Consider the following 19,217-nt stretch of genomic DNA (forward strand, 5'->3'; position numbering starts at 1 on the left):
TCAGATGCCCATATATTCAGCTCGGCTTCTCGTATGTGGTGGCCACATTTTTGCTTTGTATTTTGGCAAGCTCTACTTCTTCTGACCACAACGCAGATTTCTTGGCTAGCTCTGCATCTACTTGAGTCATCTCAGCCTTACTAGTGTTCTCAAATATCTTGGTCTCTGCTTGAGTAAGAAGCTCCTTCTGTTTTGCAATTTGGGCATGTTGGAGCAACATACCTTGGTTTCGGTGTCAACTTTCGTGGCAATCTGACATTGTGTGAGACCCTGCTGCTCCTTGGTGCCGACATCGCCCTTATACTTGGCGTCAGTGATGGTGCTAGTGGCTGCGTCTTTTGGTGCTAGTGGCTGCGTCTTTTGGTCGAGGAAGGACAAGTACTCGTGACCGGGGACATCGACGAGCTGCTTGTACTTTCTCGAAGACGGCAACCTTGAACTGTTTGGTGCCTTTGAAGATGTCCTCCATGGTCATGGCGGTGGCGAGGACGCGGGTTTCTCCTTCGATGATGCCCTTGACAAGGCCATTAACGTGGCTGTAGTTTTGTTTATGGGGGGCAATGAGGTGGTCGTATTTGATGAGGGTGTCTAGGTTGTCGGCTTTGGGTCGATGGTGAAGACGGTGGGGAAGACGAAGGGGAGCTTTTCGGCTGACAAGGGTGAGGTTAATGATGTTGCATGTCTGGCCTGGAAGGATCCAGACTGTCTTGGCCAGCTTCTCTCTCTCTCTCTCTCTCTCTCTCTCTCTCTCTCTCTCTCTCTCTCTCATTCACTCACTCAAGAAGCGCGCGCAGAGAAGTGAAAACTCTCTCTCTCTCTCTCTCTCTCTCTCTCTCTCTCTCTCTCTCTCTCTCTCTCTCTCTCTCTCTCTCTCTCTCTCTCTCTCTCTCTCTCTCTCAGTGCATTCTGGCGCGCACTCCTTGAGAGAGAGAGATTGCGCACATTCCTGTTGCCGATCGTTCAAAGTATGAAGGAATCTCCACCGGCCGTATTGACCTCTTTGCGCACATGCACCAACTGCTGCAGCATCACCAGATACCACCCGCCATCAGCATGCGCACATGCGGCACGACCGGCCCAGTTTCGACGGCAATTTCGTTAACCACGATGGGTAAAAATTTTATGTCAAAATTATCAAAATACCCCTCTATTTTGAGAAAATTCCCAAAATACCCCTAAAATTTCAAAAATTCCCAAAATACCCTTGTACCTATTTTGGTTGGATTGTTCAAGATTTTTTAATCTTTATTCCTTTTTTACAATTGAGATCCGTTTTTGCGTGCTTAGTAAGTAATTTGTCACAAGTTACCTTGCAAAAAAAGGCAATTATGTCTAAAGATAATGAAGCTATTCATCTCCAAACCCTGCATAATCAACCCAAATTCTCGATTTAGCATCTTTTTAATCTTTGGACAAATTTAATTTCACAACCAAGGGTATTTTGAGAATTTTGGAAAATTTGAAGGGCATTTTGGAAAGTTATGACAAAATAATAGGGGTATTTTGGGAGGTTTTGAAATTTGAGGGGTATTTTGGAAATTTCCACAAATTAGAGGGGTATTTTGGGAATTTTCCCTTTGAATATCTAGCAAGCTGAAAAGACACAATGTCAAGGGTTGGCTCCGAGTCATCGCTTCTAAGAAGGACAGAAATGTGTACGAATTGAGATACTTCAATATCGAGAAACAAGAGAAGAAGATTGTTTAACGTCGTAGAAAATATCCCAAGAGACCTTAAAGATCTATCTACTGACGAACGAGAGAGAGAGAGAGAGAGAGAGAGAGAGAGAGAGAGAGAGAGAGAGCAGTGTTCATGAAAGACTTTTCTAGCAACCGATGGGAAAAAGGAGAGCATTGAAAATCTCTCGGTTTTTAGTGAAAATTTTAGGGTTTTTACCATTAAAATCCTCTAGCTTTAGCCGAGTAGAAAAGGGTAGATAAAGATAAATAAAAGGAGTATAAACTTTGAACCATATGCGTTGGAATTTTTTCTCGGTGCAAGGTTAGGTGTCCTTCCAAAGTAGCCAAGACTTTTCAATTTTTGTCCTATAAAGGCTTTTTTTTGTGTGGGGAGAGAGAGAGAGAGAGAGAGAGAGAGAGAGAGAGAGAGAGTATAACAAAAAAAACAGACGTTACAGTGTAAAATAGTTGGCCTGTTCGATGGCAAGCTCATCATTTTTGCTATAATCTCTCTCTCTCTCTCTCTCTCTCTCTCTCTCTCTCTCTCTCTCTCTCTCTCTCTCTAGCAGCGCACTCCATGTGCGTTGAGAGAGAGAGAGAGAGAGAGAGAGAGAGAGAGAGAGAGAGAGAGGGAGGAGGGAGGGAGGGAGGGAGGGAGAGAGAGCATAACAAAAAAAAATAGACATTATGATGTAAAATATTAGGCCTTGTTGATGGCAAGCTCGTCAGGTTGGAATTCCTCTCTCTCTCTCTCTCTCTCTCTCTCTCTCTCTCTCTCTCTAATAGTTGAGGGGGAAAAGCTTGAGGACAGCAGGGGTTGAGAGTATAAAGAGAAAACCCTCAAAATGGGTCCTTACCCTGGATGAGGTGTCCTGCTCAAGCAAGGCCAACAGTACTACGAATGAGTATGCCATTGATTTCACCCCCATCTTTCTTCTTATGTTGTTAATGATTAACAAGCTTGCCAACAACAAGGACCCTTATTCATTAAGAATACCTCTCCTCTTGCCATCGCATTTTGACACTCCCTCTCTCTCTCTCTCTCTCTCTCTCTCTCTCTCTCTCTCTCTCTCTCTCTCTCTCTCTTCCCACGATGTTAAAAATTCCCTTCTTCTTCTTCTAACTCCTTTACAAATTTTCCCTTTTTGTTTCTTTTTGTCTCTAGCAATCAACACCGACATGGAGTCCTAGATCTAGCAATTTCGTCTAATGAGTAGCAATTTAGGAACTAGCCAACAACTATATGCAAAATTTTGAAGTGTATCTTATTTAAACAACATTTGTCACAAACTTGGCAAAGTCATAGATTCTGAAATGTTTCTTATGTAAACATCATTTGTCACAGATTCTTGTCACAGATTCAACAAAGACACAATTTTTAACCGGCTACAAATATATTAAACCCCAATTTTTGTGAACACTAGCCAATGGTTTATGCTACTTCCTACTTACCAGGGTGGAGGTAATCGAGTAGCACTATAAGAGGATCATCACTATCATTTTGAAGTTATGGTCACCATTAATAATGGGAGCTTAGTTACGGTTCATGCAAATTACCTTGCTTTCACAAGTTACCTTGCTCGGTTTTTTGTTTGCTTGGATGTTTTTGCTCGGGGTTTGGTAGAACTCGGTCTTTGATTTCTTGTATTATCATCTACTCCTTTCAAGTCTCCATATGACTAGAAAAAACCATCTTGATACTCCTCTAGTTTCTTGGTAAGAAGCAACTCTTATCCTTTTGCTAAATCCATAGCTATCCACATCTTCATGGAATCTCCTTAGGATTAGATATATCCATTTGTTTTGACATTTATAGTCCATCATTAGATTCACTTTGCTTCTTAAGATGCAATTTTTTTGGACTTTTCAAGTACTATTCCCTATTTGGATTGTGAGTCCTTTTTATAATAATTAGGTACTTCTTTTAGAGGACCGTCCTTTGTTGTGCATTGTGTAAATAGAGAGGAAAAGTGAGAGAGTGGAGATCAAGATGGGTGAGACTCTACAAGGATTACATAAAATGGAAGCCCCCTTTGTGTGTTTTAAGATAAATAATAATTAGTGAATGCTTCTAGTATATAAGTGGCATGTCTGACCAAGACATATTGGTCATTGTTTACCCAACAACCTCCCACTTAAAGGCCAATGTGTAATTATGGACATATACAAGCTATGAAGGGTTTGGATCTCTACGCATGCTCATAAGAAATTGAGGGTGTATAGAATTCTTATAGGGTATACCCTTTGTTAGAAAATTTGCAAGGTAGAGCCACCTCAAGCAGCATCAAGTGATTCTAGCAAGAAAGATATTGATGTGCATAGAAGCCCAATATAATAGCATTCTATATAGTACTTAGAGATTAAAAAAGGTTCAAAAATAGGACCCAAAGGAGAAAAAGCATTAAAAGTACTCCTAACAAGCATGTGACATAATGGGGCTACTTACTCCCTTGTTTGTTAGTGACTGATGGGTTTGGCTCTATATATAATATAGGCCTTCTTGGGGCTGACTCTTAATCTTTTTGGTGATGTAATATGTTTTAAACTTTAGTTTCTCAATGGCCTTTAAGAGTTATATGATACTAATATGCTATTATGTTATCATGAGCCATTGACTTTTGATTACCCGAGTGTGTAACATCATTAATGCCTTCCTACCACGCTTCTGTCTAATCTTATTCACTCTAATATGCTATTATGTTATCGTGAGCCATTGACTTTTGATTACCGGGTGTGTAACATCATTAATGCCTTCACTTTGAAAAGCAAACCTAACTTTTTAGAAGTAATTGAAAGTGGTCACTTTTTCATTAAATATGAGTGTCTTTTTCACGAGGCCGGCATCGCTCAATTAATGTGGCATGCGTCATCATTGAAATGAAAAATAATCATAACAATGTCAACTAGTATCAAAATTTGAAGATTTTGACACCGCCAATGCGTTCAAAACACTCAAAAACCTAAAAATCTAATGTCTACTTGCCCTTTCTTGACACCCAAAGAGGGAGAAATTGCCAAAAAACCTCTAAAAGAAGGTTTTTTGCCAAATGGCACGCAAGGGCCACTTCAAATTTTTGTAAAAAGACCTCTACGAGTCGTTCAGCACATTTGAAGTGGCCCTCGGGTGCCATTCAGCAAAAACCCTCTTTTAGAGGTTTTTTCACAATTTCTCCCTCTCCGAGTGTCAAAAAAGGGCAAGGAGACAATCAATTTTTAGGTTTTTGGGCGTTCCAAATGCATCGCATAGGCACTATAAAAAATATTCAAATTTTGACACTAGTTGATAGTTTTGTGATTTTTTTCCATTTCAATAATGACGCATGCCACATTGAATAAGCGGTGTCGGCCTCGTGAAAAAGACACTCATATTTAATTTAAAAAAGTGACCGTTTTCAAGGACAGTTGTATCATTGAATGCGTGGGTGATACCTTTTTCATATGTTTGTTAATATAAGGCTTTTTTTTCTACATAACGTTGACTCTTCTCTCATTGGAGGAGCTCCTTTTTCTCTCTATACTAAAAGGCCCTCCAAAAGACCTCCGAAATTTTCTAGTGCCAGCAGCCTCATTGTCATGCTTAGAAGAATCACTACTTGGTATTGTGTCTCCTTACACATGTTTTTCACTAGTGCTCATTTGAGTTACCACATGATTGACATGATTGGTGTTCAACTCTGACTACTCTTGGTATGCACTCATAATAGATTTCTCTACCTGGTGTCTTTTGCGACCCTTCTTCTTGAGCTCTTCTCTCAAACGCTTTGCAACTACAAGTGCTTGAGGATGTGTGCATTTGCAACAATTCTTTTTAAGTTGCCCAATATATGTTTCCTAATACATGGAGACCCGCTTGATTTTGTGACTAGGCATAGTTTACGATAATTAATTGCAAAACATAAACAAATGTATCAATATGTATAATTTCAATCATATGCAACTTTCACAATACACAATGCATTCTCTATTTGACCTTACGCATAAAATAAACTATGAAATCTTCAATGCAATTACACACTTGAGGGCTGATTTTACCCAATCAAGGATTGTAGTCCCCCGTATACATTCAATTAAAAGCCCCATTGGCTTATTGATTAAGGTGGTTTCCACAGGTTAACAGGAAGGTTATATTAATATCTAATGTGATTACATGTTTTTGAGGTGTAATCACTCAACGTTATTAACATGTTTGTGTGTTTGTGTTCACGTTAATGAAATCCCTGGATACAAGAGCTTGTGAATCCATGCTAGAGGCTGCACTTCAAATCCCATATACATCTTTGTATGGTTTCCATTGCTCCACGATGATCATGATGGTGTCAATCTCATCATACGAATGGCAATCCTTGATTCAAATTCTCCCAGTGCAGTTTCTGATGGAGCCTCAACACTAGTAGGTCATACATGAGACGCTCAAACACTAACAAAATCTGCACAACCTTAGCTATACTCGCCTCCTCAATGTTATTTGTATACGATGTATCATCAATACTACTCATCATGTATGGATGTGTCATCGTCAACACTAATATGGCTATGTCTCTCTCATCCATAGGTGGAACTATGTGTCTTGGCATCAACTTATCAGCCTATAGCATGAGCATATCAAAGAACTTCATGTCTATCATCTCTATGTGTGTCTCTTGGGAGCAGGCCCGCTCTACCTCTGTCTTCATAGACTCTAACAATACCTACTCTGTCTTGCTGGAGCAATCTTGCTACACCTCTATCTTTGCAGAGTCCACTAATATGTCATGCATAGGTACATACTCTATCTCTTAAGCATACTCAATGTCACTCGTAAACGAGACACGTCTCATCCATTGCGTACCACATGCCAATGATGCAATCAAGGCAAAACCATCTCGAACATCAGATATGTCCAATCGAGCAGAGAAGCCATACTTGGCTCCTCTCACAATCACAAGTGAACCGCAACACATCTCAAAAGAATCCTCTCTAAGTAGGATATGACACCCACAGTTGACTAGCTGTCTCACTAAGATCCAAATCTACGCAATTTCAAGAACATACCGCACGTCATAGCATAAAAGATGTACCACTAAATAATGAGATGAGTATACATCTCATGTTCCTGCGTTGTTAAACGTTGAACCATCAATCAAATGCACACGGCCAAGCCTCCCACTAGAGAAGATACTAAACCACTCACGACATGGTGTGATGTGGAAGATTGCATCCTCATCTAGCAACCAATGGGAAGAAATGTCACCTATGTCAAACATATAAGCAAGAGGAATAGTAGAAGTAAATGTGACATCATCATCACTCACATATGAAGCCACCTCTCGAGCACCTCTCTAGCATGTGTTAAAACCACATATAAATCTCACATACATTGTTGCCGCTACCTCATACGTCGAAAGCAACGATGCCTATTGTGCCATGTATGATCCCAATGCCAACATCTTAGAGATCACAATGACCCAAAAGTCCCTCTCTCATGAGTGGCATCCATAGACTTGCAAGCAATATACATATTATCAATCAAAGAAGTTTCCATAAAGCATAAACCACAAATCCGTCAACGTGGGAGTAAACCTTGACCACAACAAGAGAGAATCACCGTTTCAATCCAATGATCACAAATGCATCAAAAGAGTATGGAAATCAAGCCAAAAATATAGGATAAATCCTAAGGAAAATTGGACAGAGTCTCCCCTACAAAATGAGTGAAATCTCAGTGCAAACTCTCAAACCATAAACTACATACAAGTTGCCAAAGTGGGAGAAGGTCTCGACCACTATAAACTGATCAAATTTTTTCAACAAAAGATATGTCAAAGTGGGAGTAAACCTCTACCACTAAAACATTAGAGAGTAAACTCCAAATACATAGACAGTATGGCGAGAACCTAGAAAAATAGCAGAGTTTTCCCTATAATTTGAGTAAAATCTCACCAAAAACCGGCATACACAAAACCTATGAAGCCAACTAGGCTATGTGCATAAACAAAGATCAAATCTCAATCCACAATCTATCATACATCAAGTCAAACTGACTAAAATCTCTCCAAACATGACGGAGAGAAGCAAAACAAATTACTGGGTTGAACAAAGCACATAAAACTATCACAGACAAAACCGTCTCAAATCAAAATCACGAAGCCACATGTAGGCATACAAAACCATCAAAACTATGGCAAGCTCACTCCCACACAATTGGCTCACCTAACATCTGCACCTATTCGTAACCTATATACCTCTGAATCTGTATCACTTGAGAGCTGTAACTAGCTCAATCTGTATATGCAGATACATCCAAAAATCACTAAACCAAGTATTGCAACCTCTCTGAAATTCCACACAGTCTCAATGCACACAAAATCGCATCAGAAGTGTATCAATGTTGGCGGACATGCCGCGAGTAGATGCTAGCATAGCAAGAACTAAACCAACATACCAAAAAGTTGGTCAAGGATGTAGCTCGACCCATAGGCACGTGGAACAAAATAGATGGTTGTCAATCACCTACTTGACCTTTTAAGACAATTGCTACTCGAGAAAATCAAACTCAGACATCCTATGTGCTTTTGATTGCAATTCAACCTACGACGTTCATGCTACCAAAATCAAGACCAAAAGTCCTTGAATCGCCTCAAATTTCACAGGGAATCCTCTATCTACCAAGAGGTCACTACCCTATGGACTCTGACCCTATATCCTACCCGTAACCACTTGGTGCAAAAAATGCGTATGAAGACATGCAGTCTATTACAGGTCACTGATTCTCAACATGCATGATCCTAATGTGTAGCTCTTCTCGCTGCAAACCTACTAGTATGAAGAATTTGCAAAGTAGACACATAGTTTGCAAGAGAACTCACTCAGAAGCTCTTAGGAGCTCACCTCGAAAAACCCGCAAGCTTGGCGTTGGTGCATAGCCCTCGTCGTTGCTAACTCTCTAGTGGTGTCACCTTCACAATGGCTTTTCCATATCATGCATGGTGAAGAGATAAGACCTCTCTCTCTCTCTCTCTCTCTCTCTCAAACACATACACACACACGACATATAGTAAATGCAAAGATTGATTAATTCAAAAGTCTCCTTAGGGCTACAAAATTTTGGCTTATATACATTCCTCTTGAGAGGCACATTCCCATCAAAAATAATCTCTCAGATCTATCAGAATCAAATATTACAAAAAATGGGTGATCCTTCTTAGTGTTCCACCGAATGGAACCACAAATGCAGTAGTCAGAGCACACCTACACAACCCTATAGCCTCTACACAGTGGTGCTAAGATCTTTCGAGAACTCTATAAGCTCTGCACAATGCTAGCACCTAACGTCGAGTTGCATCTACACACGGCACAATCGTCAATTATTCTCCTATTTAGTCCCCGTCCCTCAAACCCTGGACGGTCGAAAAAGGACCCTTAGTTTCCTTTCCCCTATAATCAATTCTTCAACGTGGCTTCTAGCTCCCACGACTGCCACATGGTCGCATTGATTATGGGGAAAGCACACTAAAGTTCCTTTCCCTACCCATCTTCCCCGTGTTCCCTCTGGACTTTCTCCAAGATGACTCATTGCATGTAGAATTGGCATTTCTTTTTTATATTATCTGTACTTCTATATTATATACTATTCATACTTATATACTATATATAAAAGTGGAAGGGATTTTGTCCTTCTCCCCTTGGCACATGTCTCTCTCTCCTCATCCAACTACTTCAATTAGTGTGCACTGGTAGCCCAACGGCATAAAGAGAGAGAGAGAGAGAGAGAGAGAGAGAGAGAGAGAGAGAGAGAGAGAGAGAGAGAGAGAGAGAGAGAGAGAGAGAGAGAGAGAGAGAGAGAGGTGTTGCCACTGGAGGCGACGCTAATGGTGTCCTCATTTTATATTCACCTTTAGTCCAAGGAACATGACTTGAGACAATTCAAGAGAGACAGAGAGACAAGCAAGTTCTTTGACTTGTTTCCTGAAAAAAAAAGCTCTCAATTTGAGTAAGATAAAAAGAGAGGGTGAAAAAGAGGAGAACTTGAAGGATTTCTCCCTTGTCATACTCAAATATTCCAGTTTGTAGTGTAGTTTTCCGATTGAAAACAAAGACCCTAGGTTGTAATTTCATTGGATCATGATTTCTGAACTCTATCAGTTTTTTGGTGGAAAGAAAAAAATTTGAAGGTGTGGATGGTATTTACACTAAAACTTGTGAATTTTTTTTGGTTTTCTTAAAGGTAAGCTCAAGTCAAACGAGATTTTGCAATTTTAGTCAGTTAGACCGTGGTTTGTGGTGAATTTCGGCTCTAACAACTCCATCAGAGATCCTCAATTTTTCTATGTGAATTTTTGCTTAATGATCGTAATGGTCATGATATCCGGAGTACTTGTTAGTCTATGACTCTCTTGGAAAGTCTCTTACTATTTTCTCCACCCCTTCAAAAGATGAATTGCCCTCGATGATAGCTAATTATTTGGAAGCTTAGGGTGTTTCTCAATCACAAAGATACTCGACAACTATGTCCCATTCCACATTGTAAAGCTCGTCACCTTGACGAAAACAAAGAAAATAACAACCTGATGAAAATTCATGCTCTGCTACATAGATACTCGGCATATGTGTCCCATACCATACTGTAAAGCAATTGATGCCGCCAAGTGAAGTTGTATTTCAAAAAGGTCGGCTTGACTAAAAAAAAGAAAATCATAATCGCACAAAAATTTCTATTCAGCTATACATAGAGACTAAACAAATGTGTCTCATACCACACTATAAAGCAATCCATGCAACTAAGTGACCTCCTCTTTCAATAATATTGACATGCTTGACCAAAACAAAGAAATGGTTCCATCATGATAATCACAATGAATTATTTACTATCTTGAGCTCGTATTCTTTTACTTTCCTTAGACAACTTGTTTATTGTGGTCTAGATGAAGAATCAAGCACAGTTTTTTTATCACCATTATAGAATATACTCGCCATACCAGGACACAATTCAATATACTCTCCCAAATTCTTACTCTATATAACTTTCATTTCCTTGTACTTCCTTGGCTATTGTTGCCCTTGTGGTTCCTTAGCTAACTTCATAGAAGAACTACTAAACAAAACTAACTGAGTTTCATTATTTACTTTTCTATGCACGTGCCTTTACTTGAGACCTCATGTCCCACATGACAGTGCAATGAGTCAATACAAAATTTCTCATTTGCCCTTTTCTCTAAGAAATCCAACTATAATTATCTTGGACTTGAATCCGACTCAAGTTCAAGGCCTAGAAGCACCCTCATGAAAAAGATAGGTTTTACTCATTAGAAGCCTTCCATATGGAGCAACTTGGTAGGCATGTGCTGAAGATTGGCAAGCCTTGAGTCTCTCATGGGCTCCAGATTTCCTCTCCAGGTTTTCTCACTTCTATTTCTTGTATCCTTGCTTCTATGAATTTGAGTAAAGTGTTTTCAAAGTTATAAATAAAGGAAGGCTAACTATCAAGTCGCTTCAATCTTTGGGTTGGGTACCTTATAGAAGCATAAAAGCATAAACACATTGTTGTCTACATGTTTGGGTCAATTTACTCGGAGAACCACTATTCTTTGTAGGAGTGTTACAACAACCAGCAATACGGCCCACGATTAAAATCAAATCATCTTTGTTTGTCAATATCATTTTTCATACGTTTGTCAAAATCAAAGTTTTTAAGTGATTTAGACACTACCTTCGTGACCCACAGTGGTATGAATTTTCCAAGACACATTTGTGTGCCTCATGACCTTCTTTATGTGTAGGGGAGGAATCTATGCGCTTCCACATACTTGTGTTCAAGGTGAGACTTGTGTATACCTCACCTTTTGTGTGTTTCAAGGGGAGGAGTGTGTGAGTGCTATGTGCAACAAAGCGTATGAGCTTTGTTGCACCTTGTTGGTGTGTGTGTGTGTGTGTGTGTAAAAAATCTCTACTTATGTGAAATCTTATGTGGAAAAATCCATGTGTAGACCATGTGAACCATGTGTGTAGCTCATGTGGAAAGCCTAGATAGTAGTCTTAATTGGAAAAAAAAAATTACTCCATATATACCTTGTTATCTTAACTATGATATCACCCACTACGTGCACTAGATGCCTAGCTCAAGGCTATAAAAGGATCTTATGTACACAAGTCTCAATATTAATATCATCTAGTGTTGTGTCAAGTTTATGTCCCTCTTGCATTGTGCAAGTAGTATCTCTAATCACTTAATTATACTCATATCATTACAATGGTTTATCCACCATAATCAATGATACAATACAAAGAAATTGCATAGCATTGCACCTATGCATGAGACTTTTATGTATCTAACTTGAAAGCTTGCTAAGGGGAATGATTGCATAACTCCAATAGATTCCAAAGAACAAATCCTTCTGGTGTTTCACATGGTGAGCAATACTAATACACAAATATAGCATAAAAAGAGCAAATATGAAATTCGATAAGAGTTTCATGTTAGGAACACGCCCATAAATGAAGATGAGTTCTCAAAAGCTTCTAATTGGTAAGAAAATGATACTTTCAGAGGAGATGAAGCATTTCATTGCACCTATGCATGAGGTTGCATCCATGGACACTTGGACTAGTAATTGTGAGCACATATTGCAATGCAATAACAATAACAATAAATGAGGCTTGAAAGTTTGAAATCTTCAAATTGATCGAAGTAATTAGGTTACTAAAAATGAGAAAATTATGGCCCAAAAATTGGGGTGACCCCATATAGTAGCCACTTTCCCAATGATCTCTCTCTCTCTCTCTCTCTCTCTCTCTCTCTCTCTCTCTCTCTCTCTCTCTCTCAGAGACATTACACTCAAACAAAAACCCATCTATCTTCTCCAATGACCCTAGATACACATATCTTATATCCATCTCTTCACTACCCCTTGGTACCACAAATTCTAGCCATCATCCTAACAATTATTGGCCTTTGTTTGCCTATCTCAAGCTTATTTATTGTTGTGTGTAGACATCTTAGAAGAGGTTGAGAAAATTAATAATTTCCATGTTATTAGAAATTACTAAATCGTACATAATTGGTTGAGATTAGTAGTAGATGAGTATGAGAGGGAGAGGAGATAAACACAATTCACATATGAGAGAGACTATGATATAATGCAATGGAAAGCTATGTGAATGAGAGAAATACCATGGCATACAATCTAGGTACTTAAAGTACTCAAGGAGGGCTTTAAAGTACCTTTTATTATTTACAAAAGGTACTTTGGAGTACCTAGATAGGTGTTGTGAAAGTACCTACGATACACAATATAGGTACTTTCTAATGACTGATCCGCAAACCCAAGCTAGAGGCTAAATTTTCAAGTAAAATGAGTGTGTTTTTCTAGTTAACAATACTCAATACAAGATTATCTAATGCCTCACAATGCATCTTAGCTGTGTGTGTGTGTAGAACTAGTGTACTTATGCATATTTATGTAGCTATAGATCTCAATGATGAGCATAATTTATGGATTCATTTGGTAGGTAGATGCACCATAATGTGGGGGTAACATCCCTTCTTCACACTTTATGAAGAGATCATGGATGTATCTCCTGGTAGGTAGCTCCCAAGTTGGTATGTTGGCTTTGGTGTGCAAATTGTAGTCACCCAATTGTGGGCTGCATATCTGTGCCTATGAATCAGATCTTCAAGTGCCCTTTGGTGTGGGTCTTTTGCACATAGAAGGATTAGATTTATCTTTGTAAATGTCCATGATATCATGGAAATATTGAGAGATATCAACTCCTCAATTTAAATTGTTAGCATGCTTGAAATTGATCAAAGGAGCATGGAGGAGTTTTTAGCATCTCTATCATCCACACAGAGGAGATAGTATGAGTACATTCACTCTGCCCCACCTTAGGGTGTTGGCCCATCACAATTACCATCCCCATCACCATCACAAGGTGTTGGCACTTCACACCGACCATCCACTTCACACTCTACATCTTCAGAGTGATCACAGTGCTCTGAGTCATCTGTCTCCACTAGGCACTCACGTGAGACATCGCAAGCCCGACACTCCAGTGGTGGAGGCAGATGTTGTGGTTGTGGCATCACCAATGCTTTCACACTGCCTCATACACATTGAGTGCACATTCCTGCCCCATTGTTTGGCGCTCCCACACCTCCTACACAGTTGCTATCTACTTTGGCTTTTGCCCGACAATTGGCCACTCGTGCTTTCACACCATAGGACACACCTCACCTCACAGTGCTTGTCACAACTCTTGCTTACATGTATTCAGTCACCATCTCATGAAGAAATGGAAAGCAATACTAACCAAGCTCAAAGAAAAGGTAATCAGCATGCTTCACAATGCATTTTACGTGGAGAGTGTGGAGCATCATTTCTCCGCCAAATAGATGCACACACGGATGTGCAACTACTTGAAGCACAAGCGCTCGGAGGTATACAAAGCATTGAAGATCATTACACCCGAGCCATGGCTTGACAAAGAAGACCAAAAGAAAGCAAAGAAAAAATTATGCAAAAATTCCAACAAGTACAAGCAGCAAAAAGAGATAGCGAAGGCACAAGTGAAGCTAGGGAGTTTGCATCAATTGGGCAGTGGCGGATGGACTGAACATGCATAAATTGGAGCAATTTTCAACAACATATATAAATGATTACCGTAAGGCAAGCAGAGACATACCTAAGGAGACAGGAGGGGGTGCGTGCCCGCTTGTAGCTTGTTGTTGCAAAGCTCCCTCTTTGGCTTCCAAGTGTTCCTCATGTTCAACATCCACGTTTGCTCTTGCTGCGCAAGGATATCAAGATGCTGCTTATGCCCTTTCACTAAGATTGCATGGGCTTGAGAAAACGTACAAGCAGGCTGTGTGCAGAAGGAATTGGCACTGTAATTAGCAATAGCTTGGATAGGAGAGCGCATCCGTTGCTCATGGCGTAACTTTTTTTTTGGCCACGTCATCTTGAGAAAAAGGAGACTCTAGAAAGCCCCCCCCTCCCCCCCGTTGGGAGAACCAATCTTATGGTAAAGGGGTGGAAAAATATTGATTTTAGAGATGCTGCAAAATTTAACTCAAATTTTTTGAAGTGAAGGGGTCAAATTTTTTGAAGTGTTGTAAGCTCATTTCACTACCTACTAGCGGGCACCAAGGTCACCACCTGAGACATGGGTGTCTGAAAGGAGACGTAAGCCTGCTTCAGGCGATGGCGAAGGAAGATGCGAGGATTCAAATGCAGTTTGCAGAGGAGCTGATACGCGAATTTCTGCTGTTCAGGGGTTTCACGAACACGCTACAAAGCTTCGAGGTTGATCTCTCAAGCGACCATGCACAGGCTTTCCAGGTGGACCAAATCCTCACCCTCTTCTTCTCCATCTACATCCCTCGCTATGAAGAAGAGAAAATGCACTCCCTGCTTGCCTTTCTTCAAAAATGTTTTTTCTCTCCTTTTGACGCCCACCGTGCGCTTGCCCTCCGCAAATTTGAGACCTCGCTCAAGCGCTACTACATCATCCATGCTCTACAGAAGGGTCGTATAGATCGCGTGGTTGAGTTCTTTGAGCGCCATGGCCCGAATTTGCTTCAGAGTAGTGAGGACTGGCAAGCTTGGTTTGGTATGTACGCTCTTACATTGTGCATGAGTGTTTGCATGTGCGCTTGAGAGAGAGAGAGAGAGAGAGAGAGAGAGAGAGAGAGAGAGAGAGAGAGAGAGAGAGAGAGAGGCACATGAGCTCAGCTCTGCCTCAAGCACTAACCCATAAAGTTTGGCCAAAAAGAAGACCAGTCATATTAGTCCTGTAGCTGCTGTGACCGAGCATATCTTCCGCTTTGTAGATAGGGCACAATGGTGTGCATGGTCCACTCAGCAGGGTTTGTTGTGTGTTGAGTCGCATCTACAAACATTCTTGTTTGTGTAAGATGTGGAAAGCTGTTTATGGCTGTTGCATCTAGTAGCGATGCAATTTGGGTGGTGGTAGTATTCATGGGTTCCATAGGATCATAGTCACCACCTTCAACGGAAAATTGATTTTTCAGAGCTCCACCTGAGACCAAATGGGGCATAGGAGGCCTAGAATGATCAGTACCTATCAAATGGAATTGATAGACCATTGTTCCCATTTATTTGTTCAAAATTATTTCTTGAAACGGAGAATCATGGGTTCCATGGGATCATAGTCACCATCGGTAACAAAAAATTGGTGTTTCAGAGTTCCGCACGAGATCGAAATGGACATTTTTGAAATTAGAAATATATTGTACAAATAGTATTTCATAGCACTTAAATATACAATAGGAGGCCTAGAAGTTTAGATCAATACTCATAAAAGGAAATTGACAGACCATTGTTTTCATCCACAATTCATATTTATTTCTTGAAATGGAGACCCCTCAACCGAGCACTGGACGCAACCATACACTAATATGCATGAACCAACCCCCAAGGCTCCTATGTAAAAGGCACTAGGCCCAAAAGCAACGGCTACAAAAGCTCAACTCGAGTCTTTCCTGGAACTGAAGAGGTAGGAGATCAGTTAATAGTGTGAATTGTCGTCGCAAGTGCCTGCGCCCACAAAGACTTCGGCAAATCTTGATACTCATTGCTCAGGCATAGTCTGCGGCATCTCAACCAGTGCCCTATTCTTCTGCTCCACAACTCCATTTTCTGAGGGCGATCTTGTATTCACAAGCTCTCGCTTGATGCCATGGTCTGCACAAAATTGAATGAATGCTTTGGAGGTAAACTCCTCACCTTTGTGTGATCGAATTGTCTTCGACACTTTATTGCTCTCCTTCTCAACAAGAGCACGCCAATTCTTGAAAAGATCAATTTCCTCTTGACTTTGGCTGTAGGAAATATACGCAGGTAAAGCATTTGAAATCATCCACCAGCAACATGAAGTAAAGAGCTCTGCCCAAAGACGGAGTCTGCATAGGTTCAGAAAGGTCATTGTGAACCAACTCCAAAACTGCAGTTGCTCGGCGCGTAGAGTGCTTCTGAATAGCCTCTCTGTGTTGCTTCCACGAATGCAAATAATGCATTTCCAATGCTTACTTCCAACATCTAGTAAGCCTTCAATCATGTGTTCATGAAAAGCACTATGAAGAGCATCAGTGTTTAACTGGCCAAACCTGTAATGCCATAAATCACTTTGTGAGTGCCCAAAGACGGAGTCTGCATAGGTTCACAAAGGTCATTGTGAACCAACTCCAAAAGTGCAGTTGCTCGGCACGTAGAGTGCTTCTGAATAGCCTCTCTGTGTTGCTTCAACGAATGCAAATAATGCATTTCCAATGCTTACTTCCAACATCTAGTAAGCCTTCAATCATGTGTTCATGAAAAGCACTATGAAGAGCATCAGTGTTTAACTGGCCAAACCTGTAATGCCATAAATCACTTTGTGAGTGCCAATCATTGAAGAAAGAGCATGGAGCTTGTAGAGACCATTCTCCACTGTCTCCCCTCTGACCTCCTTGCTGGAGTCTCGATCCCGAATGGACACCGCATCCTCGTGAAAATCACCTCTATACCTAGCTTGCACACCTTGTGCACAGACATAAGATGAAAACCTAGCTACGGAGCATAAAGAATGTTGGAGGTATGTATACCCCCTCTGCCATCTGGAATCGACTCCATGGAACCCTTGCTAAACAAGAATTTCAAACTTGTCGCCAATGAAAGTAGTACCATAGTGTCGTTGCAGTATGGACAAAAGCACCGACGACGTTAGTGGGGATGTCGTGGTATTTAGTCAATACTATGCATGATGGAGCTGATGGTTATATTGTCTTGTGGGTGACTACCATGGGTATAGCTATACCTTGCACTTTCTTTGAAGGGTGAATCTTGGCTTATCCTGGATTCATCTAGGTATCTAAAATTTCCTTCAAAGGTGTCATGTGGCTTGAAGCACCACTATCAAGAATCCAATCACGACCATCTCGAACCACAAAAGCTGTCTCAACCTTCGATGTCCTTGGAGAATCTTGCGAAGGAAGTATCTAAATAATCAAAAGTCGGTGACTATATCGTCGTAGAAGTCGAAGCATCTCGAACTCGCTTCATGACACTTCCACCAATAATGGCCTTTTACCCACAATGATTGCAATGCTGATGTGCCTTCAAGGCATCTTTTTCAATATCACTCTTCTTTGGATTGTTGTTGCTTTTCTTCTTACCCTTTTGCTTTTTGTTGTTGTTGTTGGAAGAACTGGCCAAGGCTTGGAGCGTGACTTATTTTCCGCATGGAATCGATCCTTTTGGTCCAACACCATTGTAACAATCTCATCCCATGAAATAGCATTCAACTTGCCACTCGTAATAAGTGAATAATAGAAATTGGAATATCGAGGAGGTAACTGGGCTAAAAGCTGGATGGGCTTGTCCTTTGCATTGATCAACTTTCCCATCTGAAGTATCTCCTGTTGGAGTGCCTGCATCTTGTTGATGTGATTCCTCATGGATGATTGCTTGGCATTCAAGGTCCTCAATTACACCTCCAAAGCTATCCGCTTCATTGGAGAAACTGTCACAAATTGATGACGTGGCATGACCACCCGCGGACAGGCAGATGATGTGGTAGGCTATACAGCAGTTGTACGAATGTCCGAAATTTGCGCTGACATGCCATGTGAACTAGTAGCACGGATTTCCGCTTTTCGTGCTGACATGCTGACGTGGCATATTGTATGGAATTCCGAAAATTACGCTGGCTGTTTTTGGCAGTTTTTGGAGCCAGTTGCTTTTGGGACCCATTGCTTTTGAGTTTAACTGCTTTTGGGGCTCTTCTTTTGGCATCCCTTGTACGAATAAAAGGAGCCCAAGGGCCTCACTCTTTAGAGCATCTGGACGCAGAGTCTGAGAGCTGAGGACCGGCGAGTGTCACAAACTGATGACGTGGTAGCCTGCAGGAAACCCCAGAATTGTGCCGACAGGTTGCTTGTACAGACAGTCCCGAAAAACGCGTCGGAATTCGCGTTGACATGTGGCAGTCAGTGTACGGACCCACTTTTTTACACTGACATTGCTGATGTGGCATTCCGTACGGATCAGCGTAAATTGCGTTGGCTGACTTATTAGCAGCTTTTGGGACAATTGCTTTTGAGTTTAAAGATTTTTGGGGCTCTGCTTTTGGGCATCCCTTGTACTTATAAATAAGTGGGCTAGGCCTCACTTCTCAGAGCATTTGGATTCTGGACGTAGAGTCTCAGAGTGAGCGCCGGCCGACTCTTTTGTACTTTGAACAAAGATTTATATAAAAATAAATACCGAAAGGGGTGCTAGTCTTTGGGGCCAATACCTCTGGGCAGGGAACTACATCGGGCCGTGTCCTCTTTTGTGAATTGTTTTGAAGTGAATCTCTGTTGTGTCGTGGTAGAATCTTGACTTGGGGTTTCCAAGTTTGTTACAGTGGTATCAGAGCGCGGCCGGTTTCTCTTCTATCGGGAAATCCAATCCTTTTCTTGCGGCACTTATGGATTCCAACAAGAAACACTCGATTCTTCTGCATCTGCGAATGCGGGAGGAGATCACGAAGAAGATTCTCACGAGCAAACAGAGGAAGAGTATG

The 19,217-nt window shown here is 40.9% G+C and overlaps 1 protein-coding gene across 5 annotated transcripts in view; it reads left to right on the plus strand.

The window, feature by feature from the left end:
• The first annotated feature begins 14,765 nt into the window (after nt 1–14,765).
• LOC147454909 (uncharacterized) overlaps nt 14,766–19,217 on the plus strand; it is a 116,761-nt gene continuing 112,309 nt past the window's right edge. For 4 of the 5 annotated variants that reach the window (XM_086516724.1, XM_086516725.1, XM_086516727.1 and 1 more), the window contains exon 1: nt 14,768–15,263. In XM_086516724.1, coding sequence (XP_086372850.1) covers nt 14,855–15,263 — 409 coding nt within the window. In that variant the 5' untranslated portion in view covers nt 14,768–14,854. Of the gene's footprint in view, nt 15,264–19,217 lie in introns of all 5 variants that reach the window. The other variant, XM_086516728.1, reaches the window with a different exon arrangement.

Source organism: Adiantum capillus-veneris, chromosome 7 (assembly GCF_014529385.1).
Source record: "Adiantum capillus-veneris isolate H3 chromosome 7, ASM1452938v2, whole genome shotgun sequence".
Classification (NCBI taxonomy): Eukaryota; Viridiplantae; Streptophyta; class Polypodiopsida; order Polypodiales; family Pteridaceae; genus Adiantum; species Adiantum capillus-veneris.